The 14,276-nt window shown below is 44.7% G+C and overlaps 2 protein-coding genes across 2 annotated transcripts in view; both read left to right on the top strand.

Annotated features, from left to right (window-relative positions):
• The window catches only part of smg1 (SMG1 nonsense mediated mRNA decay associated PI3K related kinase), a 47,871-nt gene extending 42,338 nt beyond the window's left edge, over positions 1-5,533 (top strand). Inside the window, exons 57-64 of the mRNA XM_051073826.1 lie at positions 35-195; positions 322-501; positions 832-1,059; positions 1,253-1,464; positions 1,561-1,661; positions 3,215-3,391; positions 3,968-4,074; positions 4,229-5,533. Of these exons, the coding sequence (XP_050929783.1) occupies positions 35-195; positions 322-501; positions 832-1,059; positions 1,253-1,464; positions 1,561-1,661; positions 3,215-3,391; positions 3,968-4,074; positions 4,229-4,306 (1,244 nt within the window). The 3' untranslated portion in view covers positions 4,307-5,533. The remainder of the gene's footprint in view (positions 1-34; positions 196-321; positions 502-831; positions 1,060-1,252; positions 1,465-1,560; positions 1,662-3,214; positions 3,392-3,967; positions 4,075-4,228) is intronic.
• Positions 5,534-6,012: 479 nt separating this feature from the next.
• Positions 6,013-12,875, top strand: hao1 (hydroxyacid oxidase (glycolate oxidase) 1). Its single transcript, XM_018698338.2, has 8 exons — positions 6,013-6,228; positions 9,363-9,514; positions 9,733-10,003; positions 10,137-10,309; positions 10,502-10,593; positions 11,675-11,833; positions 12,142-12,211; positions 12,356-12,875. The coding sequence occupies exons 1-8, from the start codon at positions 6,092-6,094 to the stop codon at positions 12,421-12,423; spliced, it is 1,122 nt and encodes a 373-aa protein (XP_018553854.1). The 5' UTR covers positions 6,013-6,091; the 3' UTR covers positions 12,424-12,875.
• Positions 12,876-14,276: the final 1,401 nt, after the last annotated feature.

Below are 14,276 nucleotides of genomic sequence, written 5' to 3'. Positions count from 1 at the left end.
AGACTTGCACATCCTGTGATGTTTGACTGCTGGTGTACTCAGGAGAAGCTGGCATCTCTGGAGGCAAGTATTGAGCAGCGTCTGAAGTGGGCTGGTGGAGCCAACCCAGCACTGGCCCCGGTGCTTCAGGACTTTGAGATGACCATCAGGGAGAGACGCAGCGTGGTGGCCAGAGAGAACCAGCGCACCAGCCAGGTAATATGATGTCCGTGTTCATGATCAAGAGCCCATTTGTAAACCTTTGTAAAAGTGCCTGGACTCTTTGTTGAGAGATGGCCAATGACAAAGAAAAAGCTAAGTTTTCTTGCTGTTTTTTTCCAGGTCACCTTCTTGTGCTCTACCATCCTGAACTTTGAAGGTCTTCGCACCCGGTCCCCTGAGGCCCTCAACATGGATGCGGCGCTGTTTGAGATGCTGAAGCGCTGCCAGCAAACCTGTTCCTATGCTGCTCAGTTTAGCAGCACAGTGTCTCCACTGGAGCTCCAACTGCTGCACAGACTGGTGGGTTTGACCTCTGTCCTCCCACACTGTCTATAACCCTGTCAAAACCAGGAGGTGTTACTTTTTGGCAAAATGTTGATATATTAATAACAAAAACTCTTTTTTTTTTAATGGAGCTGTTATGTTTACATTCAGTGTTACTCACCAAAACTCATCGTCTGTGTTCTTGAGTTCTAACAAATGTCTTGAATTCATGTCCTTTATCATAAATCATTTCCAAAGCAGATTTTCTAGTATTTCAAATCCTTGCATCGTTTACATCTGTTTACTAATTTAGCCCTACCACAGGACTCCACAGGGTACCTTTAAGTTCTTTGTTGATCACTGCAGAGTCCACTGCTGGACCTGCCTATAGGCAGTCCCGACTGGCTGAGCTGTGCCCAGAGGCAGTTGGAGGAGGAGCTGAGCATTGAGCGGAGGACTCAAGAGGAGCGGGAGCAGCAGCTGGAGTCCTGTGGAGAGACACTGCAGCTCCTGGTAGACTCCATTAAAAGCATTCTGTCCAACCACAATCGCCAACTGGCCGACGTCAAGCACCTGCTGAGAGCCATGGCTAAGGTACGCTCGAATCCCACCTACATCACATATGCACTCTTTCTTTAACTCAGTGAAGTGTGTGTAAAGTGAAGAGGTGTGAATACTCTGAGTCAGTCAATCTCAGTTAGCTTAGAAATGACTTCATTTTATGCAGTGAAGCTCCATCCTGACCTGTAACCTCACAGCCATCCTCTGTGATAACTCTGTCTTACAGGATGAGGAGGCGGCATTGGCAGATGGTGAAGAGGTGGCCTATGAGGGCAGTGTGCGTCATTTCTTATTGGAGTACAAAGCATGGCAGGACAACATTCAGCTGGTCTTATTCACTGTGGTCCAGGCCAGCGGGCAGCCTCGCAACCAGGAGCAGCTTGAACTGCTGGAGGAGATTCCTGCTACTCTGAAGGAGCTGCACTCTCAGAGCCAGAGGTACTCCCATTCACAGAGACATACAGTATACTCTCACTTAAACTTCTCACCCCCTGTATAAATCCTGTACTAATCCTCATGTGTGTATCACTGCAGTGTGTATAATGGCCTGGTGGGCTTTGCCTCCCCCCTGGTGACAGACAGAGACAGTGAATGTGCCAGTCCTGTTTCTGCAGCACAGACGAGTTTTGCAGCAGGTATGAATTTACAGGAATATACACATCCCCCACCCCCCCACCCCTGTGGTCTTGAAAGGTGGCTGTAAAAATACTGCAGCTTCCCTTTCAGCTTAACACAGCAGCTGTCTTCAGTTAAAAAGGATTCCTGTAGTGATCAGTTTTTACACTTAAGATTTATCAAAACTAGGGGTTGCAAAGGGGCAGAAAATTTCCAGTATATTTCCGGAATTTTGGAAATTTTCCAAGTTGAAAACTTATAGCGCCAAATCACAACAGAAGTTCTCTCAAGGCACTTTCCATATACAGCAGATCTAGTCTAATGTCTACTACCATGAGCAGCACTAGGCGACAGTGGCAAGGGGAAAACTTTGTTTTAAGAGGCAGAAACCTCGAACAGAACCAGACTAAAATTGTCAGTGAAATAGCTTACATTTAGCATCTCTGATTTACTGGTTAGGTAGCTATAGTATAAACACATTTTGATTTATTTTTTGCTAGTTAAACTTTAGTAGCACAGATCAAATATATTGAGCCCAGTAATATGATGTGATGAACTAACTTGACTGGATGTAGTCTGTGGGCTCAGATGCAGTAATGTGGCCTCAATAGCCCTGCTGTAGTAAGCAGGATTTTAGACATGATCTGTGCATGTGATGGAGGAATGGCCTGAGTAGGATAGAAGTTCAACTGAATTTGCATTAAATCTGGTTGCTTTAACCAAGATTATGCTGCAAGATACATCTGCTTTTAAGTTCCCTGTTACAGGCTCACCTGTAATTCTGCAAATATCCAGTTTATTCCCGTTAATTCCCATATATTTCTGTTAATTCCCTGAGAAAGTTTCCAACTTCCTGGAATCAAAACACTGAAAACCAGAGGAGACAAAGACTAAATACTAAGTGCTATCTGATGATTAAACTCATTCATTCATTCAGTGGTCAAACACAGACGTTGTGGCTACCTGCAACTAATGTACAGCTTCATTCACACAGTAAACAGCATTGAGTGCCTCCTAGAGTCAATATTAGGACAAGGGATGATAAAAACAAAGTTACACTGTCAGCATCCAGCCTTATTTTAAAACATCGAGATAGAGACAGAGAGAGTGGGACTGACAATCAAGAGAATGAAGACAGTGAATGGGAGACAGTAGATTTTCAGGTAGTTTCATATGGTCACATTTTAAAGCACAATGAAGTAACTATCTAACACTTAGCACATCATCTAGCATAGAGACAGGCATAGAGACTTCTGTGTCTCCGTTTCCACCTCTGTGTGTCTCCCTTAAATGATTCTTCAGATGTGGTGGGCAGACAAACAGGAATCCACAAAAGGACAGCTCAGCTGCTAATTCAGTTCCTATGCTCGTTACTGTGGTGCCATAGTTCCTGGAACTGTGGAAAATGGGCTTTACTGCCTTAATTAAAACTGACCACAGCAGTTGTTCTCTTCCATGGAGGAAACTACAAACTGTTTACAGCCACTGTTCATGTGTTCAGGTCACACATCCATCTCTCTGACACTAATCAAAGTCTGTCTGTTGCTACATGTCATATGTGCTTTGACTTCAGCTGTTAGGTGCAGTGGGGTGAAGACGCAGCCAGACTCAATGTCCCAGAATGCACGCAAGGGTCTGCCACGTAACCTCGGAACCCCCACTGATACGCCACCCAGCACTCTGCTGATGAACAGCAAAGGCCTCAACCCCAGCCCCAAGAGGGCCGTACGAGACCCCAAAACAGGACGAGGTACTCTTCTTCACTCTATCCACACTGACTGCTCTCTGGTCTGCAGTCGGCAATCGTATTATTCACCTCTGTTGCTAAATACATGCAGGACAATTCATCTGAGGAAACAAATACTACAGAGCAATACTTTGTAGATATGAATCACCTCCAGGACATACTGGACCTCTGTGAGCCTTAAAGCATCACATGACCTTAAAATTATATTTTTACAACGAAGCACCTACAGAGCAGTGTCGGTTTTGTTTGTTGGTGTGATTTACATTAGTCAACAAAACCTAAAGACATTTTAGTCTAGTTTTTGTCCCTGACACATTCATGTTTGTCATATATACTTTTTATGCCTTCTTAGCATGTTGATACCGGTGTCACCATCACCATCAGTTACTATGGCAACAGGTGTCTGTTGCAAACCAAACTGCATGTCTGAACAGAATCACTCTCTGGTCTAGTACAGTGGCTCCTGCTCACCTAGCATCACAGCATTAGTGGTTTCCACAGAGCAGCGTCAGTGTGTCAGTGTGGATTGTGGTGAAATGTCGCTGCCCATCTCTGAACCTGCCATCTGCTGTATTGCAGCTGTCCAGGAGAGGAACTCATACGCAGTCAGTGTGTGGAAGAGAGTGAAAGCCAAGCTGGAGGGCAGAGACATCGATCCCAACAGGAGGATGAGTGCCACAGAGCAGGTAACACTCAGTGTTACACTCAGTCCTGATTAGTTTCCATGTTTGAACACAGCCATCCCATCACAGAGCGTCCTTTGTTTGGGTTAGGATTTCTTCTGACTGTGATGGAGTCAGTCACAGCAGGTGGTGAAACATGTTTCCTGTTTGGTTGCAGGTGGACTTTGTCATCAAGGAGGCCACTAACATGGACAACCTGGCCCAGCTGTATGAGGGCTGGACTGCCTGGGTGTGAACGCTATGCTGCTTCATGTCTTTGGTCCAGCGAAGGCTTGAGATCCACCAGAGTCCAGCGGGTCTGGGGTGTCGGAACAGCAGCACCAGGCCACACTGGGGGGAGGAAATGGAAGGCGGATGCTTAGTCCGCCCTCCCAAACTCCTGGGCACCCAAACTGGGGCAGCGACCCCGTAGCATCGCTGCAACCACACTCCCCCAATCATCGGCGATCGGGCTAACACAATGCTTAGTGGGCCTGCGGCCCCACCTTCCTTTCTGGGGTTTGACCGAGCAAAGCGGCGCCGAATGGGGGAGGGGGGAAGGAGGGCATAGGCCTCCTCACCCTCGACTTGGAGATACCTTCCCCCCTCACCTGCGTAGCTCACTATCAAGTTGTACCCATAAACATCACTGCATCCTGTTGAGCCAATCAAACTCCACCTGAGGGCAGGATGAAGCAGGAAGTGAGCAGTTTCCCTCTGAAGCACACAGCTGACATGCTGTGGGTGGGACTTCACCAGGGCTGAAGCTCAGATGGACGGGGCGCTGACACAGCCACACTTGTTTTTCCCTAATTTTTTCCTCAGCCGCGTTGTGATTCTGATTGGCCAGTGGGTGACACAGTTGGGCAGGAATGATGGGAATGTAGGTTTGACAGCATTCCTAAGGCTACATGGACACCCACCTGAAACATGAAATGAGACGAAATTAAAGTGGAGAACAATAATCAAACTGTAATGTTATTGATAAACAGTGAAGACTTTGACACATCTCTCGAGTGTTGTCAGATGTCACCAAATAAAAGCTTGTTAAGTGGAGTTGTTTTCTCAGGGGGGCTCTTTGTACTCGTGGATAAAAGTGAAACGTCCTGTCTTGTGACATAGTTTTGACGGCTCGTTTGTGAGCTCTGAGGGGACACGTAAAGATGATGTCACGTAGACGAGGAAGAGCCTCTGTCTGACTTTTTCTTCAGTGTGCATCTTTAGTCTGTTGTGCTTTGTTGGTATCTTCAGTCCTTCTTTAGACAGAACTGTAGACTTCTGCCTTTTTTGACTTGCCTGTCACAAGCTGTTGCTGACCTCATGTATTCACTCCCCAGCCCTAATGCTTGCATTTTATTACTCTTGACTTTCTAGTTTTACATTTTTAGTGGGAGAAATTCTGTTTTTGGTGATGGTGCAAAAATGTTGATTCTTAAAGCTTTTATTGGATTTTGTTGAATGCCAAATAAACATGGAACTGAGAGGTGTTGAGAGTTTTACTGACATAAGCTCTGTGTACACCAGAGAACCAAAAATCTACACTAACTGCATGTAGAAGAAGTTCTCCTCAGTACCAAGTGAAACACTGTTCAGTTTAAAATGCAACATATTCCTGTGCCTGTGTGTCACAGGTTATGGCCTCAGTTATGTTGTCTGTTGTACATCAGACATTTTATGAGCACACACTTTAACATGAGGAGTCAAAGTTCACATGCAGCCAGCTTCTGTGTCCTAATCTAACCATGGTCTAAGCACACACAGGATATGAAAGTCCAGGTGGTTCACAGTCAGAGCCATGATATCCACGATCCTCTGCTCTGTCCTTTATAACACAGCTTTATCTTGTGTAAACTGAGCAGAGCAGAACCCCACCCCCCTCCCCACTGCCCTCCAGAAGTCATGGTTAAAAATAAGAGGCTTGGGGTTGATGGAGCCTTGAGCAGGTTAATGATTACTAGAGCCATCTCTGCACTGTCAGACAGACAGTCTGACGACGAGCTGCCTCACAGTTTGGTGTGTGTGTGTGTGTGTGTGGACAGAGATGTCAGGGCAGCGTGTGTGTGTGTCCGACTTTGAGGAGGAAGCCAGAAAAGTTCTTCCTAAAGCTGTGTATGACTACTACCGCTCAGGAGCAGATGAGCAAAACACGCTGGCTGACAATGTTGCTGCCTTCAACAGGTATACACACACGCACACACACACTCACTCACATGTTGAGAAGCTGTGTTGGACACAGTGTCTCATCTGTGACATTTGCAGAGCCCTGCGCTCCAACCACAGCCTGCTTGGTACACAGGAGGTACCAACAGGTGGTTTAATACCTGTGTTTCTCCTCAGCCAGCTTTGACATGTGAATGTGCAGCTTCAGATGTGGTTTCATCGCCTAGGGTTGTCTTATATCCTGATTTACTCTCAAATGTGATTAATCTTTTTTATCGCTGTAAGCAGCAGGTCACACACATGCACATTTCTTCCTGTGGTACTCTTGTGTGTGTGTAAACAGCTTTGGTGTGTATCTTCTCCTGTAGCTCTTATGCTAGCAAGACATACTGTATCATACAGGCAGAGGCAGTCTAACAGGAGTAACACTTGAGCCACTGAATCTATATGTAATCACAATACCCACAATCCTCTGGGTTTCTTCTGTCCTTCATGACTTTATCTTGTGTAAACTGAGCAAAGCAGAACCTTCAGAAGTCATGATTAAAAAGAAAAGGCTCAGGGCTGATGAAGCCTTAAGCAACGCAATGTTTACAGCACCTCTGCTAATCACAGTGAGTTGTCTGTGTGTGTGTGTGTTGTGTGTGTGTGTGTGTGTGTTGTGTGTGTGTGTGTGTGTGTGTGTGTGTGTGTTGTGTGTGTGTGTGTGTGTGTGTGTGTGTGTGTGTGTGTAGAGAGAGTTCATCCTGTGTATGACTCCAAGGATCAAGGAAATCTTTATTATCCCCAAGGGGCAATTTGTTTCTGCTGCTCAGGAGCCAATGAGCAAAACAAAAGAGTCTTGTATTCTCATCTCAACCATTAAAAATTTAGAGCTCAGTCCATAGTCCCACTGTGTTTCAGCCACTGAACAGTCTGAACCAAACAACCTGTGTGGAAACTGTGGACTCAGTGAGATGAGATGAAGTTTTTTTAATTCAGCTCTCAATAAGAGTCATTTCACTGTCCTCTGTCAGGGGAACATGGTGTCACCTCAGGTCAAACAGCAGTGTGGCTGTTTTTATCATCACCTCTCCTAAACACATCAGGGTTAGATCACTGATCCAAACCATCATTTCTTAAAGCCAAACCACAAACTCTGTCATGATTCAGTTCACTTTGTCCACTGAATGGTGAGAGAACAGTGGACAGGATGAACCAAGTGGTCACACCACTGATCTTACTGGGTCAAAACCAACATGAGACTGTTTGGACTTCAGGTGTTAGACTCAGTGTTCTCATGGTGTCGCTACAGTCACACACACAACATGCACACAGAATGAATGAATGAACATACACAGTCAAATAAAAAGTGTAAGAGGAAGCATGGCTCAGCACTGCATGCTTTAGCCATAACTGTTTATGTTCCTATGCAGCATTGATTCAGAGCAGTAAATACTGAAGTATGATGGATGTGTGATGAATGTGGTGATGTGGTGTCAGATCACACTTCTTCAGCCCCACAGAAACAAAGAAAGTGTTTTTTGAATGGATATTAGTGGAGACTGCACTGAAGCTGTTAATAGAAATATCCAGGGACAGTAACTGATGTTAAACTGTCATTGGAACTCAGGTGTCATTTACAGGAGTGTGTAAGTTGGGACAGTTAGAAGACGACGGACAGATCCTGTTCTCTGCTATCATTCATTTCCGGAGAGCGCTCAAACTTGGAACTTGGTCTCAGCTCTTGGTGTTACTCATTGTCTGTAGTAAACAACCACAGAAAGGGAGTTAATATGTCTGGTAGCATCAGCACAGTATGAAGCTGCTCTGTGAGTCCTGAGTGCTGAGGGAAAGGCAGGAAATCCTCAGTGATGTGGTGAATCTGAGTTGTGCTGCTGTGGACCGTCCCTGACAGAGCAGCGATCAGTCATAGCCTCCATCACAGCTCTGTTCAGCATCTCTGTGATACCACAGTGTTGATGTACCACACAGCGTTGTGTTGTTTGAGGGCTGTTTTTTGTTGTTAATGTCCTCGGTTGGAAAGCTCTCAACATTGTCAGTATCAAAGTCAACAAATAATAGAGAATGTGTTCAACACTGAACAAAAAATAAATAAACCATCACATCATCAAATTCATATTTAGTAGCCATTAGCACGCAGTAGAGCTTTAATCCTGGCTGGCATGTTCCCCACGAGCCTTTCACACTGTTGAGGAGTAATCTTATCCCATTCTTCTTGAATTACTGCTTTAAATCTTCTAAATTCTTTGGTTTACACTTTGAAACAGACCTTTTGATAATCCACCACAGATTTTCAATGGGGCTCATGTCCAGGGGATTGAGCTGGCCACTCTAAGACCTGGATACAGTGCTCCTGCAGCCAAGTTCTCCTGGCCCTGGATGTGTGGTGAGGGGCATTATCTTGTTGAAACATCCAGTTTTGACCTCGATGGAACAGTGCACGTGCAGAAGGGAGCATGTGGGTTTCGAGAATGGCACAATACTTGCAGAGTTCAATGTGCCATCACAGACAGTGAGATGACCAACACCAGCAGCACTCATGCATCCCCAAACCATGATACTGCCTCCACCATGCTTGACAGTAGGTACTGTACATGCTGGAGATAAAGCTTCGCCTGGCCTTCTGCGTACCTTCACATTATTAGGAGGATAAAGCTGGAAACTGGACTCATCTGACCACACAATCTTCTTCCAGTTCCTGGCTGTCTAGTTCTTGTGTGCTTGGGCCCAACGATGCCGGGCTAACCTCTGTCTCTCATTGATCAGGGGCTTCAGCACATCTGAAGAACTTTCAGATGTGCTGGCTTTATATAGACATGAAGCACAGCAAAAAAAATTGTCGTTTAATAAAAAGCACGACCTTCATTAGTGGATCACTGGTACCAAAATGACCCAATACTCAACATTTCTTATGTATATTTATGGAACCAATCAATTTTAAGTTTTTAATGTTTTTTTTAAGGATGTGTTTAGTATGTTGGCTGTGACTGTACTAAAAGAAATTGCACTTGAAGACCTAAGAGTGATTCTTAATGCAATATTTCACAAATGCATGGGGTGTCTGAAAACTTTTTCTACCACTGTACTTGCAGCACTCTGATTTACACTTGATATGAAGTCAAATGGCACGTGGCACTGTGTGTGTGCAGGTGGTGTCTTGTCCCTCGGGTGCTGAGGGATGTGTCCACAGTGGATCTGTCTGTCTCAGTCCTGGGTCAGAGGCTCAGCATGCCTCTCTGTGTTGCAGCCACAGCAATGCAGAGGATGGCTCATCCTGAGGGAGAGACAGCGACAGCAAGAGGTGAACACACACACACACACACACACACACACACACACCACACTTCTTTAAACTAAAGACTTGGGTATGACTTCAGGGTTAAAAAAAAATCAGGGAAAATATTTCCTTGTAAGGTAACTGATCAGAATTAAAAGTATAGGTCAGAGGTTTGTTATCTTTAGCTCCTTTTAAACCAGTGGAAAAAATCATTACACATGCAGTGTTATGTGTCTACCCAGCATGCCAAGCAGTAGGAACAGGGATGATGCTGAGCTCCTGGGCCACCTCTACTATAGAGGAAGTGATGTCAGCGATGACATCATCCGTGGGCAGTGAGGGCGTCCTGTGGCTGCAGCTGTACATCTATAAGGACCGAGAGCTCACACTGTCACTGGTGCGCCGTGCAGAGGAGGCGGGCTATAAGGCTATCTTTGTTACTGTGGATACGCCATACCTGGGGAGGAGATGGGACGACATGCGCAACCGCTTTAAACTGCCCACACACCTGAGGTTTGATTCAAACACAACAGCACCAGCAGAGGATCAGTTATCATTCCCAAATTCCACCATGGAGACCACATTCACTGTTTTTTTTTTTTTGTTTTGTTTTTTTGTGTGTGTGTGTGTGTGTGTGTGTCTATAGCATGTCTAACTTCTCCACAGTCTCCCTGGCTTTCTCTGAGGGAGACTATGGCAACGACAGTGGTCTGGCTGTTTATGTGGCCAAAGCCATCGACCCCACTCTCTGCTGGGACGACATCATGTGGCTGAAACAACACACACGTCTACCTGTGATTGTGAAAGGAATACTGAATGGTACACACACACACACACATTGTGCTTACTCTAATTTCAGGAGAGAGTTAGAATATAGATCAGAATCAACAACTTGCTTTTTTCAGTAACAAACCCTAATATTCTGAGCCTGACCTGTCTGGTTCAACATGAACTCATTCAGCAGTCTCTCTCTCTCTCTCTCTCTTTCCCTCCGTGTGTGTGTGTGGTCAGGTGACGATGCTGCTCAGGCTGTTAACCATGGTGTCAGTGGCATCCTGGTGTCCAATCACGGAGCTCGACAACTGGATGGGGTTCCTGCCACGGTGTGTGTGTGTGTGTGTGTGTGTGTTATTCATTGATCCTGGTCCCATTTTATAATGTTCATTGTAGCATTGCACCTCAGTCTCCTCGTACATGGCTCAGGTCAGAGTTCCTCAGTCAGGTCTTTGGGTAATAAGTGATTCCAGTTTATCATGTGACCTGGTTTTATGATCACAGAGTCTTGACTGAATGACTGACTGAAGCTTCTCCTCCAAGTTACCTTTTCTGTATAAATCGCTGCTCGGCATGCTGGGTAGACACATAATTCTACAGGTGTTGATGATCTTCTATAGACTGGTTTAAAAGGAGGTAAAGATAACAAACCTCTGACCCCTGATTTAATTCTGATCAGCTACCTTACTAAGAAATGTTTTTTTCAGAAAGTAGAGTACATGTCATGAGGACTATTTTTTATACTATACAGTATGGAGTACTGCACAAATCAACACACTCAGAAATCAGAATCTTCAGTAAATGAGATGAGTTACAATGCTTGTGTATCAGTCGGGGATCTGTGGTTAGTTTAGTCCAGATCTGACAGGTTCATGATCATGACTTCAGGATTCACGCTTTTTGTCCTGTAACATATCCCATGTCTCAACATGCACAGCTGATCATCAGTGCATTCAAAATGCTTTAAAGCAAGACCCAGAGTTTTGAACTTTTCCTTTGTTTCTAAACTGAATAATAACTTAGTCTCCCAGCTTCTTCATCATCTCCTGATGACTTACTCATTATGTTATTTAATAACATAATTATCAATAAGAATCAATCATCATTCACAGACACTGTCAGACACAAGGAGGAGATTCATTTCTCTTCTGTGCCAATAAAAAAATGCATGCAGGCCTGTGGGTAACTGGGTTGTTTTCAGCATGACTGGATATTTAAATATAAACAGGTTGTTGTTGCTGAGTCTTATGGCTGCAGCAGCTACTGACAGGTCATGTCAGTAGAAACTGGTGGAACTGGTGGACATGTTCTGGAAGCTGCTACCAGCTCTCAACAACAACATTTAAATCAACATTTAAATGTGCTGTATGTGACAGGGTGACTGTGAAGTGTCTGTGTGTTTGTGTGTAGCTGGACGTGTTGGAGGAGGTGGTGGGGGCTGTGCAGGGTCGCTGTGATGTCTACATGGATGGAGGCATAAGGCGCGGGACAGACGTCCTGAAGGCCTTAGCTCTGGGAGCAAAGGCTGTTTTTATTGGTCGACCGGTGCTGTGGGGCCTCGCCTGTCAGGTGAAGCACCACACTCACCTACAGTCTCATCAATCTCAGTCTGAGAGTCCCAGCCCCACTCGCTCTGATACTATGACCTCAGACACGTCAGAATGTCTTGGCTTTACAGCTCCGAGTTTTGAATTGTTTCCTGCATTTGCGTATGATGGACAGAAACTGAAAAACTAAAACAAATGATTTACATTTTCTTCTTTGAAACTGGTGGATTTGAAACCGAAATCTTTTAATGTTTGTTTCTGAACTTCAGCTGTTGCTCATCAGAGTCATTGTCACGTAATAAAATGTTCTATGTTGTTGTGTGTATCCAGGGAGAACAGGGAGTTACTGAGCTCCTGGAACTTCTAAAAGAGGAGTTGCGACTGGCTATGGCACTGTCAGGTAACACACACACACACACACACACACACACACACACACACACACACACACACACACACACACACACACACACACACAGGGCATCTGCATATCTGCATTGTGGTAATATCCACCTATCATCCATGTGTGTGTGTATGTGTGTAGGTTGTCGCTCTGTATCCGAGGTGAGCAGGTCCCTGGTCAGGAGAGTGGAGTTCAACTCCAGGATGTAAGGGGAGGAATCTGTGGCTGATCGCTCGACATTGATTTTTATGATCATGGTTTTTACTGAATGTGTAAACTGTTGTTTAAAGTCTTATGTCTTTGTAACTTTGTCAAGTCTGAGAAAATGACTCAGGTGACTGTGACTGTAAACTAAGGATGTCATGTTCTATTGAGGAAATGTAGGATGCAGTAGTCAGGATATCTCAGCCTGTGCTGCATCACTTTTCTTTTTTAATCCCTCTCTTGGTCCCTGTGCTTTATGGAAAGTGCAGTTGTAAATTGTTGGAGTAGTCCTTTAAGTCCCATATATCATAACGTAATAGTTTTCATACTCTGACCTTTCTCTACAGTCCTGCAGTTTCTTCATGTAGAAGTCCAATGCCTCACAATAACCTTCACATTCTTCTGCACCTGTCCTCTTTCAAGAAACAGTTGTTCCTCATTAAAATTATTGCTCTCACTCACTGTCACTTCCTCAGACTTTATGTATTACCTGACTTATAGGACTATAGCTCAGCAGTTAGACCTGCTGCACTGACTACCTCTCCATAACATCAAGGCTACATCACTAGCTTGCCTGGCTTCCAGGCCGACTGTTTGGATCAGATTTGTTTGGTTAAACTGCTTCATGAAAACGTTCAGGGAACAGGTGTTACTTCAGGAGAGCTCTGAGGGACCGCTACTACATGAAACCATGATCGATGGGGGCCCACTTGCACTGATCACTTCATGACTACAGATGTCACCATTGGGTCATGTGACCCTTGTCAGGCTCACCAGTGACAGAAGACTAAACCCTGCAGGTGAAACCTGTCTTCATCCTCACTGATGTGGGAGTTGAGACAGTTATCCTCTTGACCGTTAGAAATAAGAGAAGATAATAACACTCTTAATAACTCTGTGATTTGACATGCTGATGTCACACAGTGACATCCAGTGGCCACACTCACAACAGCATCACCAGTAATCTAACAGCTGTGAGGTGGTTATTACAAGACTCCTCAGATAACTGAAATGAGGGAGAGTTTTCCACTTTGTCTCTGTATGTCAGCCCTGTAATAGACTGGTGATCTGTCCAGGGTGAACCCCGCCCAATGTCTGGTGGGATTTGCTCCACTAAGGATTTATATCAGTGCATCTTCAGTGAACCATTAACACACTCACAGTCTCCATCTAGATAACCAGCTCTGCTCTCTCTATACAAGGTGCTCCTTTTCTCCACATAAAATTCAAACTTGGCTGGTTGATGGTTTTGCTGGTGAATGCATGGGATAAATGTATAAACTAAAATACATGTAGTTTGGTTTGTCAGAGGGTTTTAACAGAATAAGATTTGCTCCTTATCTGGGTGCTGGTACTTTTCTAAACAGGGACAATGGCTGTACTGAGGAGAGGGTCTGTCCCAAAACCCACATTTGCAGTCTGGAGCACTTAAATGCAGCTTTACACACCATCATAGAGGAGACCAGTGTGTTGCACATCAGAAAAACACCAACCCACAGTATGCACACTTTTCCTAAAAACTACTGTGTCAACATTCACAATTCATCAGTCAGTTTCCCCACAGGAATCATCATGTTGTTGCAACCAGAGCTGGTCTTTGGACTGGCCATAATCAACATGGTGGATTCAACATGAATATTATTCATTCATCCAAACAACACAAAGTTACAGCAGTCACTTGTGAATGACACTAATGAGATTATGACTGCAGAGGCTGACCCTGCCAACATCACACATCCTGATATCAAATACAAAGATCAATGTGCCTCTAGAAACTTCATTTAATGTCTTTATTAACTGCACATGCTGCAGTCTCAACAGACGCCTGGGAGCTGTGGTTATTACCGGAAATGCACAA

Source organism: Lates calcarifer, linkage group LG11 (genome assembly GCF_001640805.2).
Source record: "Lates calcarifer isolate ASB-BC8 linkage group LG11, TLL_Latcal_v3, whole genome shotgun sequence".
Lineage (NCBI taxonomy): Eukaryota > Metazoa > Chordata > Actinopteri > Centropomidae > Lates > Lates calcarifer.
The sequence above is the reverse complement of the archived record's forward strand: the minus strand, read 5'-3'. Positions and strand labels throughout refer to the sequence as shown.

Coding starts and splice junctions, on each gene's coding strand:
- hao1 (XM_018698338.2), top strand. CDS start 6,092: ATGTCAGGGCAGCGTGTGTGTGTGTCCGACTTTGAGGAGGAAGCCAGA. Junction 6,229..9,362: donor AATGTTGCTGCCTTCAACAG/GTATACACACAC, acceptor GTGTGTGTGCAG/GTGGTGTCTTGTCCCTCGGG. Junction 10,594..11,674: donor TGGATGGGGTTCCTGCCACG/GTGTGTGTGTGT, acceptor GTTTGTGTGTAG/CTGGACGTGTTGGAGGAGGT.